Genomic DNA, 24,008 nt, shown 5'->3' with positions numbered 1-24,008 from the left:
TTGTATGTAAGAACAGGAAATGACAAACACTGAGTTTGAAACAGTTAAAAAGATAGACAATGAGACCAAAGTGGTTAGAATTGGTGATTTAAACGTAAGATACTCAAAGAAATACAAAAAATATTCTTTGTCAGACATTTTAACACCATCTGGAAAGAGAGCAAAGGACTGGGTTAGAAATGCTTCTAGTCAGAAAATTTTGACAAGAAATCCTGAGCTTTTGATATCGGTAAGATTTCATGGAACTACAGCATATCTTATAGACAAAAGTCTTATACCACTAGTTTTGTTCTGGATTGACCCAGTTGTTGGATATAATTTCATAACATATGGTTCATTCGATACTGAACGTTGCAGTGAAGGCTTACTTTATATCGTTCAGAAACCGAAGGACTTCAATACAAAGAGATATAAGATAGGAAGAACATTTAATATAACTAAAAGATATGACAGTACAGTCAATAGAGTCAAGGTTGTGTTTGTTAACGATATGAGAGCTGCAGAAACAGAACTACTTGAAAAGTTTGAGAAAATGTATGGTGCTCCCATAAAAGGTAAAGAAACGTTTGAAGTAGATGAGATAGATAGTGCTATAAAATTATTTGACGAAGTTGCTGAAAAATACATGTAAAGCGTTTATTTTTGGTCTTTTATACAAGATAGAAAATAAAGTTAATTTTATTTTTTTTTATTTTTTTATTTTGTATGTAAGGACAGATATGTCAACAACAGAGAACACAACAACTGCTATCGTTCATGAAGCTATAAAATGAAGAATATGAGTGGGTTCAGTTTAACAAACAACTCCGTCTCATTCGTTCGGTCAAAGACGATATGTACCAAATGCAAAGTATTTTGACAGCATGTTTTGCTCCAGATACTAAGAAACCACAAGACTGGTTTAGGAACCAAAGCACACAAGAATTTTTGAGCGAAGCACAGCGAGACATACTTTTTTTCTGAAAACAGTGAAGAACAGCGAGTAAGTAAAAAATCTTACTCGCCTAAAACTCATGAAAATCGTGAAAAATTGCCAAACGGTTTGAGAGGTTGGTATGTACATAGACTTCTTGTAAATGCTGTTGCAATGTGGGCTTCGCCTCGTTATGCTTGGTATGTTTGTAAACTTCTTGACGAAATTCATAGACAAGAACGTGAAGAGATGGAAAACAAGCTTGAAGCAAAAGACAAAAACATACAGAAAAGAATACCACGTTCGGTACCAAAAGGAAAGGAAAAGAACTATAAGTATATGATTTACACTGAAGAGATGGAAAATGAAGAAGACAGAGATATGGTTATGTTGCATTTAGTCAGAAGAAACAACAAAAGCTTTTACGACTTAGCTAAGATTTACAAATCTGACAGAAATTGGTTCTATCGCGAAAACTTACCGATTTCAATGACACCAAATGAAGATGTTAAACAGATAGTTCAAGATACGTTACCTCAAACACACTATGATATGAAAGGTTGTACAATACTTACATTCAAAGAAGATTTACCGCTACTGAAGGAAAAGATAACAGAGTATTTTGACAACTTCAAACAAGCAGAGTAAATGAACTCTTTATTTTTCAAGCTTGACACCAAAGATGGCTCAGGTAGCTCTATAAGGTCAATTGCCTCGTCAAATCCTTCTGGCATTCCGAGTCCTTCCATCCGACATTCCAAGTTCTTCCTTCAGACAAGAAAAAAATTTCCCGACAACTGGAAAAAAATTTCCCGACAACTGGAAAAAAATTTCCTGTTGTTCGTCCGTAAACCATTCAAATTTTCGAAAATTGAGAACTTTTTGGTCGAACTTCAGAAAAAGTTTTTCCTTCCGACATTCCGAGTTTTTCCTTCCGACATTCCGAGTCCTTCCTTCCGACATTCCGAGTCCTTCCTTCCAACAGGAAAAGTCCTTCCTTCCGACAGGACACAAACGAATGTCCGACGTTCCTCTTCCTGAATGTCTTCCAAAGCCAGAAGAACCGACAGCCCCAGCACCACAACAGACTAAGACTAAACACTTACATTTTTCAAGCTTGACTTTTTACAATTTGAACTTTGTTCGCGTAGATGTGAATTCTGAAAGAAGTATGAGGGTCTTGTATGACTTTATACTTCTCCCATAGTTCATGTCTGTCAAACTTACCTGCCATGGACTCTTTCATAAGTTCCATGAAATCGTCTTCGGACAATCCAGGGAAAAGTATTATGTCAGTCAGTATTCTCTTTACATCCTTACTTAAACTCTTGGCTGTCTGTACACAAATGACAACAGAGATGTTAAAGTGTCTGAGCTTCTTGAGAATTCGACACATGTCTTGTTCTCTGTTCTTTAACAAAGGATGAGAAGCAAAGTCATCTAAGATAAGAAGACATCTGTGAGGGTAAGTCTTCCAATCGTAAGATTGCAATTTCTTCGAAATGTATTCTATCTCTTTCTGTTTGTTTCTGAAGTGTTTCTTCTCTAATATTCTCTGCATTTCCTCATTTGGGTCTTTAAACTTAGAATTGACATACTCATTTATAGCATTGTACTTCAAAACTCTTCTTTGGTACTTCTTTATCCAATCTAACAACTCAGTATCCTTTATACATACTAACTTAGACTTCTTTATAATATCTTTGAACGAATTTACGGTTTGGTCAAATTGACCAGATGTCGAACAAATGACAACTAACTCATAGAATGGGTTCTTCTCATCTAGTTCTTGTTGTTGTGCAGCCATTTTAAGATAAGTGAAAGTCTTACCCGACCCAGGTGGTGCAATTAGACCTGTTATACCATTCTGAGCAAATAAGAACTTGTCATGTATGGGTTTTATCTGAGCATTTTCTAACTTCCTCTTGTTCTTGTTTAAAACATTCTCAAATTTCTTGTCAATGTCAGCAAACTTTTTTTCTAACATATTTTTAGAAAAATTAAAATTTTTATCTTTTTGAAAATGTCTAGCGATTTCGCTATCTATATTCGAGACAAGCTTTTTGACAGCAAAACATCTGTCGACCATAAAATCTTACATAGTGTAAACAAGAAAGGTGAATTTGTTCTAAAGTTCTGTTTCTGGGAATATGACAAGAACCATAAAACATTAGGCAGAGAAGTCTTTAAGTTTGTCAATGACAGACTTGTTGACAGAGATGACGCCGATTGGAAAGATGAAGTCCAACAAAAGTTCTTAGAATGCAAAGAAGACACATGCGCTGTTCTTGAAGATGAAATAGGAAACAGAATAGAAGAGCTATTAAAGGACAAAGAACTTTTACAAAAATATGGTTCTGAGAAGTTTGACATAACTCCACCAGAGAAGAAGAAGAAGAGAGAAGAAAGAAAAGAAAGTAGAAGAAGAGAAGAAAGAACCTGAACCAGTTCCAGAGAAAAAGAAATTTGACATGTAAAAATAAAATTTTATTTTTAGAAACATTTCTGGGTCAATGTCAATGTTCTCTTCCTCTTTAGGAGCAAACACCGGCTTAGACTCTAAATCTTTTTACCCAATTTACCTTGAACTTCAACTATCTTAGACTCATAATATTCATAGTCGTCTGCTTTCTTTGGTTCATAAGGTATAACAAGTTTGTATGCTTTGCCTTCTTTAAGGTTTGAAAACCTTCTGTCAAAATTTTCTTTGACTGCTAACAAACCTTCTATGTCTAAGTCTTCAAATTTCGCACCATTTTTAGTCACAATAGCAAACTTAACTGGTTCGATGTTCCAAACTTTGTCAAATGTAGACTTTTCAAAATGGTAGAAGTAAACATTCAAATATGTGAATGGAGCTAACTTATCTTTGACTTCTGTCATATATTTGTTGACTGAAATATATTTCGTCATCTTTTCTATCGATAAAAAAATATTTTTTTTAAAAAAATGTTTTAAAATGGTATGCCATATAGCTTCTTGAATTTGTTAAGAAGTATTTTAACGTTTTTTCCATCTGTATCTCTAGCGTTTACATAAGCATAGCCATTAGTAAAACATACTTGTAATTTTCTATAGTTTACGCCGGTATAAAGGTAGAAAGAGTCCTGTTCTTCGCTATAGTAGTAAAACTCAAACGTATGCTTACCATAGTCTGTAATTTCAATTGTTTCATCTTCTAGTTCGTCGACAAATTCGAATACAATATCTCTAATTTTGCCTCTGTTCTTACTGTTTTCAGAACAAGTAACCCAACGTAAATTTTCAAGTCTATTGTCGTTTCTTATATGGTTTATATGGTCTACAAAAGGTAAATTGTTAGGGTTCGGTATAAAATGAGTTGCAATGACAACATGTTTAAAATAGTGTTTTCCACCAATCCTCATCCTAGCATATCCGTTATTTTGCTCCCATTCGCTTAAAACTCTTTTTGTCTTTTTGTTTCTGACTTCAAATGACTCACAACAGTGAATTTCATATTTCTCATCTAACAAACAAGTTTCCCAACGGTCTTCTCCAACAAACTCAGCGTACATTTTTATAAAAATAAAAAAATATATTTTTTGAAAAAATGTTTTTTCCTTTACTTAACATAACCACCAGCTACCATAAGTCTTTGACGCCAACCCATACCAGCTAATGAAGGTTGACTTGGTTTAGTCTGGAGACTAAACTTTGGTTTTGGTTTATCTTCAGTTTTTGGCTCACCTTCTTCTATTGGTTTTTCGTCACTTTTTGGTTCCTCTGACTTTACCTCACTTGCAGGTATGGTTGTGTTGTCAACATCTTCGTAAATATCATATGCCATCTGTTTTTGTTTTCCTTTCAACTTTTTGTGTTTGTTGTAAAGTTTAGAATATTTTGACTCTAAGTCAATGAGATGTTCTATAATGAACTGTTCGTCAGTGAAGTAAACTTTTCCATCTGTTGTCTCGAAAGCTCCTTCAGACTTCAATATTTTATTTGTGAGAGTCTGTTTCTTTTTTGAGATACTAGCCGTTCCATTTCTATGAAAAGTGACTTTGTAGTTAGGGTTTGTATTTCCAGACCTGGCACTTTCTATTATTGAATTTTTCTCTTCATCTGTAAGTTCTTTGACAGGTTTTGACAATGGTTCTGAACTTTTTGTTTGTGGTGTCAAATCTACCGTTTCAACTTCTTCGGTCATTTCATCTCAGTAAAAATTTAGTTTGTTTTGTTTTCAACTGGTTGTTTAGGTTTTTTAAGTCGGTCTAAAACTTCCTGAGGTATAGGAAGAACTTGACAAACACGTGGTTGTGTAACTGCTGGAAGCCGACAAATCCATCTTGAGCCCATTTGTCTCAATGCTGTATTGTTCATTTCATCTCAGTAAAAAATTTTACATTCCCCAAGTTTGAGGCGGTTGAGGTTGGTTGTTGTTTACCCATTGTTGTGCATGGTTATATCCTCTGTTAAAGAATCTTTCACCTTGGTCCATATAGTGTCCTGCTTGGTTATAGTAGTCATTTGCTTTGTTATAGTAGTTTCCTGCTTGTCTTCCTACATTGTCCATCCATCCTTGAACTTTTCCTCTTGTTTCAGGATTTGGAATAAGATTTGCTGCATCTCGTGCTACCTCCCAACCTTTCTGTACGGTTTGTATAATAGGTTGTGCTTTCTCTTTCAGTATACCTAATGTACTCAAAATCTTCCTTCCAACTCCAAATACACCTCTGGCTATTGTTCCAACTGCGGGCAAAAATCTGGATGCAACTCCTGCTAATGCGCCAAATAAACCCATTTCTTATAGGGTAAAAAATGACGAATCCGAACAAGGACCCCTATGTTTCTAAAGCGACAAAGAAAGCACTCATGATAAAAATCTTTAGTTCAACACCAAATGCTTGGTTTATGGATATCTTGGAAAACATTCCGAGGTATAGAGAAGATGGACCACCATACTGGCTAATATTTGTTGGTCAAAACAACAAGATACTGTGAAGCCATACCATTACAGTCCAAAAATATTTTAGATGTGAAAACTGCTTTGACAATATTCGTTGACAAATACCATCCAACAAAACTGACATCTGACTGTGAAAGTTCTTTTCAAATCAGACGATATTAAAAACTATCTGCGTTCAAAAAATGTAAACCAATATTTCATTGTCGACCAAAACCATTCTGCTCTTGGTGTCATTGACAGTTGTATAAAAATCTTAAGAGACTTAAACCAACCACAAGGCGGCGAGGTAGATGAAATGTCATATGACGACAAGTATAGACATTTCTCCATGGCAAAGATGAGACAAGTTTTAAATATTTACAATAGCCGTAAACAAAAAGGTTTGGGAAACCACTCCCCTGAAGAAATGAAAAACAACCCTGACTTAGAGAAAGACTATATATTTAATAGTTTAGTCAAAAGAGACAAACAAGAAAGAATGCCAGGCTTCAAACTTCAGAAAGGTGACAAAGTAAAAATAGAAATACCTAAACGCGACCCATATGAAAATACTATTGACTATGACAACAATGGGAACTCGACAGGTACTCACCTTCGTGTTCGTAAAAATAGAAGAAAGTATACAAGAGAATATTATGAAGTTTTAGGCAAACATGGCAAAATGTACAGACTGCAAGCAGAAGATAAAACTACTATTGTCAGACCTCGTTTCAAACTTGTCAAAGTTCAAGGTGGTATACTTTCAAAGACAGTTCCTAACAAATATAAGACAACTCCTGACGAATATGCTAAAGAAGTTGAAAATGACGACTAAGCATTTCTATACCATGCGTAAACTGTCATGTAAGGTGGCATGTAGTCTTTACTCTGTCCCGTTGTTTGCGTATACCCTGAAACGCGATGTGTATGGCTTCCTCCTACCTCAGTGTTACTCCAGTAACAATTTATAGCAAACTTAACGTCCTCTTTAACATCATATCCTTTACCTTTTGTCATTCCTGACCAATCCCAAAATCTATGACTATGCAAACCTGCTTCAGATGTACTTAAATTTATGTAGTGACTGTGCGCAGGTAAATTTGCACCTGAAATCGTTTTACTTCCACCTGTTTCCTTTGAAGAGTTTGCACAATACAAAAACCTGTCGACTATTTGAGTCCAAGTTCCGAGACCAAGTACTACTTCTGGTCTGGTAGAGTTCATTGACGTGTAAATAGAACCTATAGGATAGTGTTTGAAGTATTTCTGTCTTTAATGTTTGAAGCTCTGTTTTGTCAGCTTTGTTGTCATATAAATCTTGAGCAGTGAATTTAACTTTGTTTTCATCCTCCATGACATAGACATTTCCACATCTAATGTCTTTATCCGATGTTAAACCTTGTGGAAAGTTAGGAGGTTTCCAATTTAATACATCCCCAGTTTCTTCAACCGTTCCTTCAATATTTTCTATACCAACAGTTGCGAAGAAATCGTGTGTATGTCCAACGTCACTTTTCTTGTTTAAGGTTTCTTGTAAGTTTGTAATATCAGATATGGTATGTGTATGAGTCTTTTTAGAATATTCTTTGTCAGCTCTTGTCACTTCACTTGACATTTTATTGTCAACATATGTTTTATCCGCTTTGTCATCTAACTTTTCTGGTAGTTCATCTACGTCATAGATGTTATGTGTATGATGTTTTTGTGGGTATGTTCTATCTGTCCATGCGAGAATATAGTCTCTTGTTGCATCTACATACTCTTTGTCAGCTTTGTTGTCAATATCTGCCTTCAAAAGAAGTTCATCTATAGGTTTCTCGTTTAAAGTTCTTTTTGTTGGATTTATACAAACAGTATGGTTCTTACTGTCTTGAAACAGAAACTCGTCTGTCATTGGGTTTATCGTCAGTTTTAAGTTTCCTTCTTTCAATGACTCAGATATCTTAGAATAGTTTGAAAAGTTTGTTGTGTTCTTATTTAGAGCTTGCAAAATGAGTTGTCGGTTGTGTTGTATTTCTCTCATAGACGCTGTTTCTTTCGACATTTTTATTCTAGATAAAATATGCTTCCAATAGAAAAGAAAATTCAAGAGTTGCTACAACTAAACCATTAGATGAACTTTTTACTAATGTCGGTCAAAAGTTTGAGACAGAGACCGTAAAGCATGAAGGCTATCGTTTTGACTACCCATTAAGATGGCTAAGAGACCCATCTGTCACAAAAGCTATTGGCTTTCGTAGAATGAAGTTTGTGTCTGTAGAAGATAAAAGTTTTCCATTTATTGTAAGGTTTCATATAGATTATATATCTGAAGGGAAACGAAAAATGTGGGAAGAAATTGAGCTAATACAAGTTGACCTTTCATCTTCTCTACAGACTGCGTTAAAAAATATAGAAGATAAAATAAATTCATGTTATGCAAAATATGCTGATGAATATGCAAATACCGAGAGCACACTTTATGTGAGAATTGTATATGACAAACAAAATTCACAAGTGTCATTTCAAATCTACGAAGACAATCCAAAGAAAGACGAACAAATATATACAGAATTCACTGCAATGTCATGGTATTATTTGCAAAGAATGTTAAATCAGAAAGTCGAACTTCCTTTAGCAAATATTTACAGTCGATATGCAAGAGATGAACCATATTTATTTAAAGATGTTTTCGACCCAGCTGCTATTATAGTTCATGCTTCATTTTCTGGCGCCCAAAACTCTTTCTTATGCTTGGCAAATGACTTTTACGAAAAACCTACAAAGTTATACGAACCACCAAGTGGAAGTATTTCAGACTTTCAAGTATGGTTTACTACAGATGGAAGAAAAAGAATAATTCCATTATACCATGCGTTTTACTTAGAACTTAGTTTCATATACAACTACTATCGAACGGTAAAAATATAATTTTTTAATACGGTTGAGGTGTTGGATTTGGTTGCCAACTAGACTGTGGTGCAGGTTCAGGCTGTTGTATAACAGGAGCTTGTTCTTCTGGTTCAGGGTCTTTAGGTATAATACCAACAAACTGACCTACTCTTTTACCAATATTTTTGACTCCGTTCCAAATTCCTCTTCCGACGGTTTTTATTCCATTCCATATACCTCTTCCAACATTTCGAAAGAAGTTTCCTATCTTACTGAAGAAACCCATTTTACTATATGTAAAAATCTAATGTCCGCCTAGTCTCTTACGTTTCCTGTTGAGTTCCATAGCATTCTTTAACTGGAGCTCATACATTCTGTTTCTCCTCTGGTAGAAAACATACTCTGGGTCAACTCCTGTGTTCGCGTCATCTGCATAAAGTTGTTTATATCCCACTTCGGGGTTTGTATAAAACTCTTTCCATCTCATATTTGCATACCATGGTGGCAAACCTAACGCAGCGTCATTTGACATGGCAGTTTGCATTTGTACATCTGTTGGCACTTGACCATAGTTTGCCATTGCAGTTTGTATTCTAACTTCATTTGGAATATTCTCTGGGTTTGGTTGTCCAGGTTGCTGTGCATTCGCTAAGTTCTGTGCGTCCATTTAATATTAGATAAAAATATCTCTTACGAGTACATATACTGGACATTTGCAGGCATTGGTTCATCTTCATATTCTCTGTACTTTTCTGCCACGTCAAATAAGTAAATGACACAATGGAAAAAAACCTAAAACAAGTAGTCCTATTTCAAACCACATTTACTTACCAATAAAATTTCTTTGTTATGACACTTTTTCCGGTTTATAGGACCTCTCTCATATTCTATCTTGTCGTATCTAAACTCATAGTCATGTATGTCCTCTAACCATCTCATGACACTTTCCAAACCACTTTTATCGGATGTAAAGTAAAAGCATGGATGGTTATGTAAAACGTCTAAAGTTTCTAAAGAGTCTCTCAAAGTCCAGTCTACTTGGTATTGAAAATCGTATGTGTTATAGAACGGCGGGTCCACTATAAAGAAAACATTTTCCTTGTTTTTATATTTTTCATACAACTCTGTCCAATGACATCTCACAAACTCTATACCCTCAGTATATTTTTCTATGTTCTCTTTGAAAACATTTGTATAGTTAAGATATAAAACGTTTGACATAAGTGTTTCAATGTCATGAACTCTTATAGAACCACTATACAATAGTCTAGAAGATATACTATCCCAGTCAATATACTCTGCTTTTTTCAAAACCTCTCTGACAATATTTTTCTTATCTAATGGTATACGTTCCATCTTACCTATAGGTATCTTTTCTTTTAACTCTTTCAATATTTTGTTTGTGTCTGGTATATGTTTGAGACGGTTCATATAGTTGTCGAAGTCATTGCATATAATCTTTGAGTCTGGGAATATTGTATGGCACAAATGGGATATATAGAAACTTCCACCGAACAAATCTACAAATGTTAGACCATTCGGTAGTTTCTTAAGTTCTCTCAATAGAATATCTTTACATCTACTCTTATTTCCAAAGAAGGGTAACGGTGGTTTTGTAAAATTCATTTTATATATATAATAAAAATGTTTTTTCCTGAAAAGTGACAGAAAAGTGACAAAACATGAAAACATATATATTTTGTGAAAAGCTCCTGGAAGACCCGTATATAAGAACTTCAGATGGAACACATACTTTTTCAGTAAGGACATATGAGGTGAGATGTCACCTGTTTTCTCACCTCATTTCTCACCCGTTGAATTTTCATGAATTTCTTCGTAAAGACTTTATTGTGACTTCTTCGTAAAGACTTTGTTGAGATTTCTTCGTAAAGACTTTGTTGAGATTTCTTCGTAAATGACCCAAAATATATTTTAGGTGAAGAGGTGAGATTTCACCTCTTTTTTCACCTCATTTCTCACCTCTTGAATTTTCATGAATTTCTTCGTAAAGACTTTGTTAAGACTTCTTCATCTAATTTCTCATGAACTTTCTTGTCTATGTTTTGTCAAGATTTCTTCGTAAAGACTTTGTTGAGATTTCTTCGTAAATGACCCTAGTAGTATATTTTTGGTGTAAATTTCATGAAAATTCAACGGGTGAAAAATTAGGTGAAAAAACAGGTGAAATCTCACCTCTTCACCTAAAATATATTTTTGGTGTAAATTTCATGAAAATTCAAGAGGTGAGAAATGAGGTGAAAAAACAGGTGAGATTTCACCTCTTCACCTAAACATTATTTTTGGTGTAAATTTCATGAAAATTCAACGGGTGAAAAAAGAGGTGAAAAAACAGGTGAAATCTCACCTCTTCACCTAAACATTATTTTTGGTTCATTTACACTCGTTACGAAGAAGTCTTGACAAAACATTTACGTTCATGTTTGACAAAACATTTACGAAGAAGTCTTGACAAAACATTTACGAAGAAGTCTTGACAAAACATTTACGAAGAAGAAGTCTTGACAAAACATTTACGAAGAAATCATGACAAAACATTTACGATGAAGTCTTGACAAAACATTTACGAAGAAGTCTTGACAAAACATTTACGAAGAAGTCTTGACAAAACATTTACGAAGAAGTCTTGACAAAACATGAAAACATATATAATTTGTGAAAAGCTCCTGGAAGACCTCCGAATAAAAACTTCATTTATGTGGGCTAGAAGGCACGAAGTGCCTGGAAGGTCACCCAAAGAAAAAAAAACTTCATTATACTCATTCATCCTCAGGGCTAGAAGGCACGAAGTGCCTGGAAGCCCCACTACCTTTTTTTTTTTTTTTTTTTTTTTTTTTTTCTTTGCATATTTCCAAATAGTCATGATGATTACTTTATGTTGATTTTTCAATTATGTCAATCAATCATAATATAACTTCTCATCGGCATAAAATTCATTAGACCTACCTAACAAAATAATCGTTACGAAGCTCTGCAGGCTTGGTAAATTCTCTAAAATTAATTTGTCAGAGAATTTCTAAATTATTTTCGATTTTGATCCTTAAAATCGCTGTTGATGTGTTACATGCCTTACTGGGGAGTGTTTTTGATATTTACAAGTAGACAAACTTTTGACAAAATTTTTACACAAACAATTTTGAAAGGTTTATATTATCGAGAACCTAACGTACAATTGAAAATAACCTTTTGAATTCAGATTTTTCAAAAACAAAAATTTAGAATTATGCTTAAAAGTATCTCACAATCATAAATATTAATGAGATTCAAAAAAATTTTCAGTCGGTTTTTGTATAAGTCCTATATGAATATCCTTCGTGGCTCATGCCCCGAACGTATAGGACCTTATGTGCTTGGCGATTCGATCGGAATGGGTACATCCTGCATCGTCGTCAAGGCTACAAATTCAGAAACTCAAAAAACTTATGCAATAAAAATTGTTTCCAAAAGGTATTTTCATAACAATCAACAAGTAATTCATTTCCAATCAGAAGTACAAAATATGATGTCATTATGTCATCCAAATATTGTTACTCTCTATGACTTATTAGAAGATTCAGTAAATTATTACATGATCCAAGAATATTGCGGTAACGGTGATCTAAGTTCTTACATATCAAAGAATCAACCCCTCCCATTAGCTCAAGCTTTACAGCTCTTTCACCAGATATTGTCTGCCGTGGCCTTTCTTCATTCGAATAATATAGCCCATAGAGATATAAAGGCAGAAAATGTTTTATTAGATGAAATGCTAACCCCTAAATTAGGCGATTTTGGATTTTCTTTGCACGTCCGATCAAACGAAATTAGAAGAACAATATGCGGAACCTTTTACTATATTGCACCAGAAATCCTTCAAGGATCGCCTTACAATCCAATTCTTGCAGATATATGGAGTTGTGGCGTATTATTGCACGTTTTTGTTACAGCGCAGCTTCCTTGGAGTTGTGAAAATCCAAAGCTTGCCAAAGAAGAGATCCTCAAAGGGCAACTTTCTATCCTGCCGGACGTTCCAAAAGATGTACAAGAAGTGATATTATTGATGTGTGATTTTAATCCTCAGAATAGGATGCCAATAGACACAGTTCTTGCTCTCCCATTGCTAAAGAGAGTTCAATCTACAAAGCACGTCCATAAAGGATTTTTCAGAAACAAAGCCGCATTTACGCTAAATAAATACAATGATTTACTGTCGTCTGCACCATTACCTTTGGATGAAAAAGACCACGATGAAATTACAGACATGCTTAAAGAATGCAACCGTAAAATTAAAAAGAAAGCAAATCAGCTTCAATCAAACGCGATACTGACAATCATATCGAAAGGATCTTCTAGAATCAAAGTTAGAAGCCGTGCAGATTCACCTTTCATGGGTCCACTTTTTGTCCCAGGTTGGGAGAAAATGTAGAAATGCTTATATTGTTATTTTGTTTATTTGTTTGTTTGTAAATTGATGTATGTTAATATGCTATCGTAATCATTATTTCCAAATCTAATCTTTATCCTATTCATTTTATTGTCTGCGTAAAATTGTTGAATTACAATATGAGAAGAACTCGTATAGGGGTCTTTAAAAAGAATTGCAGTGTTCTTGCCTCTTAATTAAAGCATGAGTAAAATTGTTCATATGTTTAATAATCTTTCCTAATTATCACAAATATTCAAATTAATTCAATCATTTTACGGCATTATTAATAATCATCAAAGATATCTTGATTTGAAATGATAAATCTAGAGTTAACTACATAACACAGCTATTTTTAATATCAAAATTACAAATATAAATAGACAATTTTCAATTTGTAGAAAAAAATATGCTTTGTAGAGCTAGAAGAAGAACATTTATTATTCACGATGTGTAATTTCGTTAATACTGTTCCAAATGTTCATACCATCCGTTTCAGCTAGATCTTGCAAACTTGATTAGGAATAGCAGTTGCCTCATAGTTTCATATTAGGTCCCAAAACTTTATGTTAATTTCAAATGATTCAGTGAGAGTTTTGGGACTTTATACAAGGAAAACCAATCAATGAAGTGCTGACTCTTGGCCAGTGCTTCATAAACTGATGTCCCAATTAGAATCAAGTATGAATTTTCCTTTTTTGACAAGCAAAACAATATGTTTAAGTAATACCAATAAAACATTAAAAAAAATAAATTAAGCAATAGCTTCTTTGACTTCTGCCAAGATTGCATCCCACATTGAACGGTCTACTGGCTCCAAATCTTCACAAACAAAGAGATTTGGATGCTGACAAACTTGTTCTGGAAGAGATGTTGTCAATTGACCAGTTCCGTTAGGAGCAGATGGGTATTGAAGGGAAATATCAGCTGTATGGAAGTTTGTTTGAGGAGCATAGTTGTTTGTAGGCTTTGGAGCTTGTTTTGGAGTTGGAGCTGGTTCTGGTGCATCATCAGAGAGCCTAAAGCCGAGAACCTTTTCAGCAGCATCTACTGTTGAAAATGCTTCAGCTGCTTCACGAATAACAGCTTTAATTTCTCCATCATCATGTGATCCACCTGAAAGTCCTGTAATAACACGATCATCACACTTCTTTACATCAAGTAAGTCAGGAGCAACCTTCTTATCGAACATTTCCTTTGAAACTGCCGTCACAAATTTCTTAAAGGAATCAAGCTTAAGAATGTTAGCTGAGCAGCAAATAATCCTAAAGGAATCTTCTGTAGATGGGGATGGACCGCTGCGGGATGCTACTGCTTCGTTTTTGTTTTCTTTGATATTTTTGATTGCATCGAGAATCATATCGCATGAGTTCATGTATGCCTTTGCATCAGAAATTTTGTATGCTTTATCATATATTCCTTGTTTGTTTTTAGAAAAGACATCGTTTTTAATTCCTCTTTGATTAACATCAACAATTTGTTGTTGTTTCTTTTTTGCGGTGATGAGTTCTGCGTTCATGACACGAAATTGAATCTCAAGTTTGGTAGGATCGTATGCTTTTGGTTTTCCAAACATTGAAGTGAAATGTCATTTTTCTGATATTTACGAAATAATCGTCACCGCGAAAATCATTCAATTCTGATTTTATATAAAATTTTTGATTTTCCTTTATAAATATCTAGATTTCTTATAATGGTAGTATCTGGCTAAGGATGTCAATTTGGAAGAAAAGTGAGAAAATTCCTAAAATGCTAAAAATGAATTTTCCAAACGTATTTGTTTATCTCATTTTTTTGATTTTGAAAAAAATTTGGAGAGAAGAACTCTTCGTTTTTGAATTTTATCACGATGGTTTTAAAGTATATTAGACACATGTATTGATATTACTATTTTTGTATATTTTGAGAGAAAATCCCTAAAAAGTGAGAAAATCTGAGACGGTTTGAGAAAATATATAAACTATTGAAAATTTGAATTAAACTTCTAATTTGGAAAAAAAGAAATTTGGAAAGAAGAAAATTCAAAAATCGGGATTTAGACTCAGTATCAAATGGAGAACAAAATGTTTCTTCATATGAAGGAAAAAATTTCTTGAGAAGAAATAGAGTTTTTAAAATTTTATTGTATGTAATGAAATAAACAAATATTAAAATTATTTTTTGATAACAAGAAAATTCCCAACAGAAAATATTTGAGACAAAGAAAAAAAGAAAATTGAAAAATATTACTCTCCTTTACATTTCATGAGATTTTCAATTTATTTTCATAAAATTGACAATTTTATACGTTTAGATGAAAATAAGTGATTTTGCTTGAAATAAAAATTATTGTTTGTATACAGCTATCAAATAGATTTTTGCTATTTTGATTAAAATTTGTTAATCAAATTAATAATTTTTTTCTAAATATCTTAAGGGTCCACTGTAAAAATTGAAAGTCTCTCAAAATTGAGAGGCGATTTGCAAATAATCGTTATCGTCTTTTTTCGAAAATCCATTTTCCCTAGTGTTCTGATTAATATTTTGTAAATGTAACAATGAAGTATATGCTTTAATAAGATGATAATATATTCTATCACTTCAAATCGCATAAAAATTGCAAAATCAGCGAGTTTTATAAGAACAAGATTTTTTCGAATTTTTTCGCTTTTGGATGCATGTTTTGAAAAATAGATATTTTCGAATTTTGATTTAATTTTAAGTATAAGTTTTATATTAGGAATTTTTTTGACCTATTTCCAATCATTAATTCCGATGTTTTTCTAGGAATTTAATTGAGAAGAAATTAAGAATTTCGCTTTAATGCCATTACAAACTAATATTATGATGCATGTAGTTTATATTTATTGAGGCTAATGCCGGAATACCGTGCATTTTAAAAAAAATTCAAAGAATTGACAATTGGATAGCACAAATTTAATTCTCTAGACAAAGTATTATTGTTTATATATTCAAAACATTATCTTAGACATATGTTGGTCAAAAATTTTGGTGTTATTTTTTGTGTTTAAGCATAAAGTATGTATTTACTTATGAAAAATAAACATTTTATTGATTATCATAAAGATACACCATAACAAATTGAAAAAATTTTTAAAAAAGTGTATTTTAGTGGGTATTATTCTGGCCAATACCCATTTTTGCACGACTTAATATTAACCATATCAATAGACGACTCAATGTAAAAATTTAGATATTATTTTTTTCATTATTCAAACTTTGATAAATTTTAGTATAATGAATGATTTTGTTTCGTGTATGATACAGAAATGAAAAGCTTAATTAATATTGTTTTGCATTTTTTCAAGAATGTTAGAGTACATCTACATTAAAAAATCGGATTCGAATTGCGATACTGCATCAAATTGATGCACATCTGATAGGGATCTCAAAAGAGTAGAGTTAATTTTTTTGTGTTTTTTTAAGTTTTGGGCCTTAGTAAAACACCATCTTGAGCAATATTTTTGGGACGACGATAGGCCTTATTTGGCCTTACAGTGGACCCTTAAATATCTGGATCACTCACTGATACGATGAATTAAACGATAAAAATAATACAAACTCAACTAAGTTTCCTGTCTTTCAACCAAAAAATATTATGCAATTTAAATTAAATTGTTTATTCAAAGATAAAACAAAGATAAAGTAATTATAATTATCATATACTTTATGAATAACTCTCTAATTGGATAAGATTTTCGTACAAATATTTTTATTAATATCGATAAGAATATGTTTACCTACTATCACCATATGTCGATAAATGAGAGTAGAGTGATTTTTATCATCGAAACTTTTTAAAAGCTGTAAGCAGGAAGTAATAATCTTGTTTTTTCTGAGTTAGTTGTAGAACTATTGATGCCCGAGTTATCATTGTGATGCAGAAGGATATCAATGTACTGACTGAAGGATATGAATTGAATTGAATTTTATTGAATTTCAATTTGATCAAAATTTGTTGAAATGATATGAATGTGTCAACTTCTGTATCATTCTCCTTCACTCCTTCCTTATTCTTTCGAGAACGAAGCTAGCTCAGCTTTCGCTGAGCGAATTGACACTTTTCATGCCCTAAACGTACATACTCTCAAATTTATCGAAAAAATTAATACCACCTAAACTAGTATATTCTTATTTTAAATATGATATTATCCTTATATTCCACACTAAAATTCATTTAAATCAACTTTTAAAAAAGTTCGAATCCTGCGCGTCTCACTTTTTAAATTTTCCAAATGGAAAATTATATTCTCCGAAAGTGAAAACAATTTTCCAAATTGACTTCCTTAATCTGGCGATGCAACATGATGATTTTGATATGAAAAAATAATTTATTTTTATAAAATAACTAAATTTGTAAATAATTTGATGTTCCTGATAAAATTAAGCTAATTGCAAGCAATTTTTATTTTCCAAAAATATTCGAAAATTGATTTTCTCATATGAAATTTCTAAAATTAAACTTCATTTTTGAATTTTTGAAAATTTTTTGGAATTTTTTATGAGCTTCTTTTGGAAATTTATGAGAGAATTTGGGATATATGCCAGGATTGGTATTTAAATATAAGTATTATAAATAAATTCCAATAAATTTTGAGAATTTCCTCAAATACAGGAAGACATCAAAGGGATAAACCCTTTGTCAGAGCATATTGTATCCATTGCCCATCTGAAATCGTTAAATTTTTTTTTGGGAGCTAAAAAAATGGGATGCTTTATTCTGGAGCAAAAAAATTTGCCAAATGAAAAGGAGGAAGATCCATAAGATAATTTCCAAGAAGTTGAAGGATTGTCTGGCCCTCCTGACCCTAAACCAGATCTCTAAAATCCATTATATTCACCTACTCATGTTTCAGTTTATTTCACTAATGACGATCCATTATTTAACAAAAATAAATTTGATGAACTTGATTTATCTCCAGTAAATGAACAATACGCTACAGCTAGCAATTGAAACTTCAAATCATCATTCATTTCCATACGTTTACCTTTAACCAAAGATATCACCATCGTTTGCATCAATGATTTTATCTTTTTTTTGTAGATTATTAATATTTTTAGCACCCTACAAACAAATTCGACAGCAGAATGAGTCTGACTCATTATAGCACATATTACTTCTTTTTTAATCGAATTAGCGCTAATATCCTAAGAACATTTATAATTTCTCGAAATTCGGTTTGATATCTTTGTTCTGAATATCCAAGCTCGCAATAATATCAAATATGATAGTACTTTTAACAAATGTTACCATATATGATTTATTATTTTTATATTTAGAATAAAAGTGTTGTGACTTAAACATATGATATATAATAGTTCAGTAACATCAAGTTATGAACATTTTATTAACAATACACAAATGCTAATCAATATATGAAATAATGAAAAAAAGTATTGTTAAATCATTAGAGTTTTTCAGTAACAATAGTTCCGCCCCACTCTATGACTGTGAATCCATCGCGCTTGAATACAGGAAGTTCTTGTGGTTCGATGTCACATGGGTTGTCGAGTGGGAGAGCTGCGAAGAAGACTCTATTGATGTTGTCTGGTTTCGGTTCGACATTCATTGGACACATTTCATCAAAGTTTTGGAACTGGAAGCAGATTTTGACGTACTTGTATCCACAAAGTTTCGGACTCCAGTATGTGATGAAGTCACATATCTCTGTGTCGTTAAGATTCATAGACTTAAGTCTATCCTCGAAGAAAGAAACACTCTCTTCTCCTTTGATACAGAATCCTTTGTCCAGTTTGAGATTTGGATAGAATAATGTTTCCCAGAAGAGGTATCTCATCTTCTTTCCTCTGTGAATGATCTCACCTGATGGTAGTGCTTTGACATTCCATGTATTCTTTTCATCGAATGAAGGATAAACAAAAGAAAATTCACCATCATTGATTTTGATATTTACCTTTGCGTCTATTTCTTCTTTTGGATACAAATAAATCACTGGCTTTCCACCAAGCAATTTTAATACAAGAGTTAATATGGATCCATAATGAACCCCATAGTCATCAAGTGTGAATTCATCGTCAAGTATTCTTCCACAATAAATTAATCTTTGTTGATCATAACATATATTTACTCTTTCTTGGATCAATTTTTTAAAATCCACTACTTTCTGTTTGAGGTCAATATCAGTGAATTTAATAATTTTTCCTGTTATTATCTTAACTACAATTTGATTACTTGTATCAATGTTTGGTTTTTCTTTTTGTTGAGGCAATGCTCGAATATCTGTTTCTCTGTTGTTATTTTTGAATACTGAAAATACTGAATCAAGAAGACGTATTCCGAGGATCGATGAAATTGTATCGGAAACCTCGATGGCTTGCTCTTTGGTTTTAAATTCATTTGTACGTGCACAAAGAAGCATCGTAAGCATGTTTGCTTTGCCATGATATCGTGATAAGTTTGTAAATAATGTTGTAAACTCACATGGACTTAGTTTTGCATGACTAAGAATTTTGCAAATCTCTTGAGGAGTTCTTGCAGCCAAGAATCCTTCATTATCTATGTATTTAGATATATTAGCGCCAATTGCTTCCCAATCAAGTTCCATGAATTGCTAATTAAAAAAACGAAATTACCTCAGAAAATTTTGGAAAAATAAACTGTTATGACATGATATTTTGACAAATATTCCGAGTCACTTATTCTATCTTTTATCAAACCAAAGATTAATTGTATTAATTCCAAATACTGATATGAAATTTTGGAAATTTAAATACTATTCAATTTTTTGTTACTTTTGAATATCTTTTCAATTTTTAAATCTCAAATTACACCAGTGTTTTTTAGCTTTATCTAATGGCCCAATAAAAAAGATAAATTTGATATATCATTACTGATTCTTTTTGATAATTACCTTTAGTATCTTTACTTTCAGGACTAAGAAACAAAGATTTTCTATCTTTTCTTTGAATTTGAGGCGGAATAGACTTACAAGCGAACAAAATATGGTATGACTTTAGGTTTTGGAATGAAAATGTTCAATTATCTGTATTTAATTTGAATGAATTGGATGAATTAAAGAATGCCGAAAAGTCAGATGAATTTGTTTTCATCTTCTTTGATACACATTGTACATCCAATAAGAAAATATCTCCTGTTAAATATTTTTGAATTCCATTTTATCTATCTTTTTCCCTAAATTTTTACAAACAACTATTATTTATTTTCATAGATACATGGTTTCCTGTATATAAAATTCTTCTTTATAAAGATTTTTTAAAATTTTAGGCCAGAACGCCATTTAATTTTGGAAATTTTGAATTACATTAACAAATACACTATATTTTTTAAAAGACGATTAAAAATTTTATTTCAATAGGATGTCTTTAGCCTCCAAAATCATTGCTAAAGCAGAAGAAGCTTTAAGATTCAAAACTGCATATTTGTTACATGTTGTCAAACCTCCGATAGTTGTTCATGACCAAGGTGTTAATTTTCATTTCAAAGAGTATGATGTTAAGTTATTAACTTCGATTTCAAAACCACCGCAAAAATATGCAATTGATCCACTTCTTCCACCATACGAGCCACATCTTTTTGTGGCAAGGCTCTCAACAATGGACGTAATTATTAATAAATTCATGCATCAACCTGGCCACGTCGTTTTAACTGCTACAAATCCAACATGTGCACAAGGCAATCCATTATTACCCGGAAATTTCGATGATATGGCCGAAGTACTGAATTCTTTTGGTAAGGGCATTACATATTACAATTCAGGCATTGATAGTGGCTGCACTCAACTTCATAAGCATGCACAATATACTCCTCTTGAAGAAACACCAATTTTAACAGCAATTAAGAACGGAATTAAACTTCCTTTTGAATGCCGCTGGGAAAAGATGGATAAGATCACTGGACAAACTATTAATGATGTCTACCATCAATTAGTTAAAAATTTACCAACAAAAGATTATAATTTTATTGTACGCAAAGACATGGCCGCTCTTTTCCCTAGAACAATGGCCCGCCACCCAACGGGCGTTGTTGTCAACTCCCTTGGTATGTGCGGAGTATTTTCTGTTTGGCATGATAGCAATAAATATATTAAAGAGCATCCAATGCAAATCCTTACGGACCTTTCTGTTAGTGTTAAGAATGAATAAAGACTTTATCTATATCATTTATTTTAAACATTTTTTATTATTAATTTGGATTTTTTTTCTCTTTCTAAGCAATATATGGCATATTTAAGAGGTTTACTCAAAGAAAATTCTTCCCGACCATCAAAATTCAAATATTCAGTTAAATTCTCAGATATAAACTTTACATTATTGAATTTAGTTCACAAACTCCAGATAAATCAACTAGATATACAAAATAATGAACTAATGAAAGCTTATGCCTAAGTGGTTATAAACACTCCACACCTGTAACAGAAATATTTTGAAAATAAAATCTAGTAAAATTTGAGTGATGGAATCCCAGATACCTGAAACAGTTTCACAAATCAACGATTCACCAAATTCACCTACTAGTACATCTGCTATTCGTAATCAAGCAAGTATACAACAAGAGAACGTAGAACTTAAAGTTCGTGTTGCTAACCTAGAAAGTCGCCTGACAACAGTTCTTTCAGACGCATCACTCTCAGATAGTAAAATACAAGATCTGATAAATGGTTTTCGAACAATTGACGACTTAACGTCACAAGTATCAAGATTAAAATCTCAACTTGAAGAGGCAAACAATTTAGTAAATAATCAAAAGCAGGATATATCAGAATATCAAACTCAAGCGGATGAATTTCGCAAGAAAATAGCCGATTTAAGTTCAAAACTTGCAATTGAGCAAAATAAAAATTCATCATCGTCTGATGAAAATATACAAGCTATACAAAATATGAAACTAGAGAACTCAAAATTAAAGAGAGAAATATCAGCACTTGAATCTAACAATGCGGAACTTTCAATTGAAAATATGAATCTTAAATCTCAGTTAAAAGATGGTGAAAACGATCGCAAAAGATATGAAACAGAAATAAATCAGCTCAAAAGCTCAAATACTGATTTGCGAAATAAATTAAATGTATTACAAACGACAAACAACCAATTACAAGCTGAAATTGATGAACTTAGATCAAAAGCAAGCAAGGATGATTCAGCAAAAATCGCTCAACAGCTTGAATTACAAAATAAAAATTATATCAGTGCTTTCAAATCAGTTTATAACAGAACCAAGAACTTTAAACAGCAATTCAAATCATTTAATACTTCTGTCGATACTAAATTCTCGTCGGTTTTACAATCACAAAATAATTTAATTTCCCAACGAATTGAGAAGCTTAAGAAGTATACAAATGATATCAAATCATTAAATGCTAATACTATTACCAGACTAGTTACATTAATTGCAAATGCCGCCAAATTAGACCAAGAATCAGTTCCTAAAACAGAATATTTGATGACTCATCCAGAAGCCATTACAGAGTTCGAGAGTCATGTCCAAACAGCATTATCTATTAACGAAAATAAGATTCAGACAGAAATTTCTCAACTTCAAAGACAATTAAAGAAATCATTGAATAGACCAAGTGTAATATCGCCAGAAGTAGCAAATTTAGTCCAACAAATGCAAGAGCGAGTCCAGCAAATGACAGATCGCGTAGAAAGTGAACATCACGCTTTCATTAACGCTATTGAATCAACTATTTAACTGTATCTATATATTTGATTGTAATTTTATAAATATTTAATTATACTATTAATATTGCAAAAAAAATTATTTCTATTTGAACGAATTCAAAAGAAAAATCATTTTAGATAAAAAATTCAGCAAAAATATTACATGAACTAGCCAGATATTATTCGATTATAATTATTTTGTCAAACTATTATTAATAAACTCATTTTTTACGGTAATGTCTGGACAAGTACAAAGAATGAAATAGTTATTGGTGGCGGAGGCTCATCTGCAATTTGGATCGACGGAGAACTCGACCACGCAATGAGTGAGCTTTGTGAAACATTTATATCTCCTCAGCTAACATCTGTTCAATCTTTTAGACTGTATAATCTTGAAGCTTGGAGTTTCTTTGAACATAAGTTTGACTGATTCTATTATTCGGCGTTTTATTTTTCAATTTTCATTTGTTTGTTTTAAATGTTATTATTTTAATAACAAATATGTATATTACTTTATTTTTTGTGGAAATTTTCTACTAGTGCAAAAAAGGTGCAAAAACGATTATTTTACATTCAATCTGCCTAAAAAAATCTCTAGAATAAACTGATAATGTCGAGCAGCAATTGCATAAAAATGTTTTGATTTCCACCTTGAACAGCATATATTTCGGAATTATCAGGGTATTAAGCTCCTAAATTTTTCACCTTGAACAACTATTTGTTATCTGAAGTAAAGTATTGAACATGAATTAATATCTTCTTTTTATTTTCGTTATTGAACACATAAATTTTACAAACATTGCATGATGTAAAGACAGGCATTTTTTTAATTTAAATATGAGATCACTTTAACAAATAAGGAGTTTTAAGCTGTATAAGAGATTATTATAGAGTATGCACGAATAAATCGTTATATCTTTATTAATTCACCTTTGAAGTCAAAAACATTAATCAGGAAATGATCACCATTCGTTGCATTCTTTCCAGTTTGAGTTATTTTGAAAGCAACAAAATAATCATTAGTTTGAAGTGGAAATTCCTTGATTTCATTGAGTGGAATAATAAAAGATTTATTTTCTAATACAACAGTTGTACCATCTTTTTTGATTCCTTCTAGTTTCCAATTTCTCAACAAACTAGAAGTATGGCATGCAGATCGTATAAAATATGAATTTGGTTTTAATTGATATCCTTGTAGATCAGCTCTTAACCATGAATTAGGTACATTATTTGTATAAAAATCATTATATAAGTAA

At 32.2% G+C, this 24,008-nt stretch overlaps 14 protein-coding genes across 14 annotated transcripts, besides 3 other annotated features; 6 read left to right on the top strand and 8 right to left on the bottom strand.

Moving 5' to 3' along the window:
- Nucleotides 1–3,203: part of a mobile genetic element that runs on past the window's edge.
- TVAGG3_0045360 (KilA, N-terminal/APSES-type HTH, DNA-binding family) lies at nt 971–1,561 on the top strand (the record flags this gene model as incomplete). The annotated part of the gene is made up of 1 exon (XM_051220873.1): nt 971–1,561. A coding segment is annotated over one exon (591 nt), but the record flags the coding sequence as incomplete, so codon positions are not given.
- Nucleotides 2,025–2,720, bottom strand: TVAGG3_0045350 (protein of unknown function, DUF4106 family; the record flags this gene model as incomplete). The annotated part of the gene is made up of 1 exon (XM_051220872.1): nt 2,025–2,720. The coding sequence occupies one exon, from the start codon at nt 2,718–2,720 to the stop codon at nt 2,025–2,027; it is 696 nt and encodes a 231-aa protein (XP_051105858.1).
- Nucleotides 3,204–3,867: 664 nt separating the features above from the next.
- On the bottom strand, nt 3,868–4,449 carry TVAGG3_0045330 (His-Me finger endonucleases family; the record flags this gene model as incomplete). Its single annotated transcript, XM_051220871.1, has 1 exon — nt 3,868–4,449. The coding sequence occupies one exon, from the start codon at nt 4,447–4,449 to the stop codon at nt 3,868–3,870; it is 582 nt and encodes a 193-aa protein (XP_051105857.1).
- Nucleotides 4,450–4,496: 47 nt separating this feature from the next.
- On the bottom strand, nt 4,497–5,081 carry TVAGG3_0045320 (phage tail repeat-like family; the record flags this gene model as incomplete). The annotated part of the gene is made up of 1 exon (XM_051220870.1): nt 4,497–5,081. One exon carries the CDS (start codon nt 5,079–5,081, stop codon nt 4,497–4,499), a length of 585 nt encoding a protein of 194 aa, XP_051105856.1.
- Nucleotides 5,082–5,098: 17 nt separating this feature from the next.
- TVAGG3_0045310 (uncharacterized protein) lies at nt 5,099–5,254 on the bottom strand (the record flags this gene model as incomplete). The annotated part of the gene is made up of 1 exon (XM_051220869.1): nt 5,099–5,254. The coding sequence occupies one exon, from the start codon at nt 5,252–5,254 to the stop codon at nt 5,099–5,101; it is 156 nt and encodes a 51-aa protein (XP_051105855.1).
- Nucleotides 5,255–5,273: 19 nt separating this feature from the next.
- TVAGG3_0045300 (uncharacterized protein) lies at nt 5,274–5,675 on the bottom strand (the record flags this gene model as incomplete). Its single annotated transcript, XM_051220868.1, has 1 exon — nt 5,274–5,675. The coding sequence occupies one exon, from the start codon at nt 5,673–5,675 to the stop codon at nt 5,274–5,276; it is 402 nt and encodes a 133-aa protein (XP_051105854.1).
- A 307-nt stretch (nt 5,676–5,982) lies between these two features.
- Nucleotides 5,983–11,547: a mobile genetic element.
- On the top strand, nt 6,319–6,654 carry TVAGG3_0045290 (uncharacterized protein; the record flags this gene model as incomplete). The annotated part of the gene is made up of 1 exon (XM_051220867.1): nt 6,319–6,654. The coding sequence occupies one exon, from the start codon at nt 6,319–6,321 to the stop codon at nt 6,652–6,654; it is 336 nt and encodes a 111-aa protein (XP_051105853.1).
- TVAGG3_0045280 (uncharacterized protein) lies at nt 8,406–8,729 on the top strand (the record flags this gene model as incomplete). The annotated part of the gene is made up of 1 exon (XM_051220866.1): nt 8,406–8,729. One exon carries the CDS (start codon nt 8,406–8,408, stop codon nt 8,727–8,729), a length of 324 nt encoding a protein of 107 aa, XP_051105852.1.
- On the bottom strand, nt 8,734–8,976 carry TVAGG3_0045270 (serine threonine-protein phosphatase family; the record flags this gene model as incomplete). Its single annotated transcript, XM_051220865.1, has 1 exon — nt 8,734–8,976. The coding sequence occupies one exon, from the start codon at nt 8,974–8,976 to the stop codon at nt 8,734–8,736; it is 243 nt and encodes an 80-aa protein (XP_051105851.1).
- Nucleotides 11,548–11,978: 431 nt separating the features above from the next.
- On the top strand, nt 11,979–13,589 carry TVAGG3_0045250 (protein serine/threonine kinase protein; the record flags this gene model as incomplete). Its single annotated transcript, XM_001304347.1, has 1 exon — nt 12,010–13,113. One exon carries the CDS (start codon nt 12,010–12,012, stop codon nt 13,111–13,113), a length of 1,104 nt encoding a protein of 367 aa, XP_001304348.1.
- Nucleotides 13,590–13,721: 132 nt separating this feature from the next.
- Nucleotides 13,722–14,686, bottom strand: TVAGG3_0045240 (uncharacterized protein; the record flags this gene model as incomplete). The annotated part of the gene is made up of 1 exon (XM_001304346.1): nt 13,865–14,686. One exon carries the CDS (start codon nt 14,684–14,686, stop codon nt 13,865–13,867), a length of 822 nt encoding a protein of 273 aa, XP_001304347.1.
- An 839-nt stretch (nt 14,687–15,525) lies between these two features.
- Nucleotides 15,526–16,614: a mobile genetic element.
- A 1,200-nt stretch (nt 16,615–17,814) lies between these two features.
- TVAGG3_0045220 (ubiquitin-like family) lies at nt 17,815–19,692 on the bottom strand (the record flags this gene model as incomplete). The annotated part of the gene is made up of 1 exon (XM_001304345.1): nt 18,519–19,676. One exon carries the CDS (start codon nt 19,674–19,676, stop codon nt 18,519–18,521), a length of 1,158 nt encoding a protein of 385 aa, XP_001304346.1.
- Nucleotides 19,693–20,420: 728 nt separating this feature from the next.
- TVAGG3_0045210 (AP-4-A phosphorylase II family) lies at nt 20,421–21,280 on the top strand (the record flags this gene model as incomplete). Its single annotated transcript, XM_001304344.1, has 1 exon — nt 20,449–21,234. One exon carries the CDS (start codon nt 20,449–20,451, stop codon nt 21,232–21,234), a length of 786 nt encoding a protein of 261 aa, XP_001304345.1.
- Nucleotides 21,281–21,365: 85 nt separating this feature from the next.
- On the top strand, nt 21,366–23,928 carry TVAGG3_0045200 (uncharacterized protein; the record flags this gene model as incomplete). Its single annotated transcript, XM_001304343.1, has 1 exon — nt 21,545–22,783. The coding sequence occupies one exon, from the start codon at nt 21,545–21,547 to the stop codon at nt 22,781–22,783; it is 1,239 nt and encodes a 412-aa protein (XP_001304344.1).
- Between the last annotated feature and the right edge of the window lie 80 nt (nt 23,929–24,008).

Source organism: Trichomonas vaginalis, chromosome IV (assembly GCF_026262505.1).
Source record: "Trichomonas vaginalis G3 chromosome IV, whole genome shotgun sequence".
NCBI classification, from domain to species: Eukaryota; Parabasalia; order Trichomonadida; family Trichomonadidae; genus Trichomonas; species Trichomonas vaginalis.
Note: the sequence above shows the minus strand (reverse complement) of the source record. Positions and strands in the feature narration are given on the sequence as shown.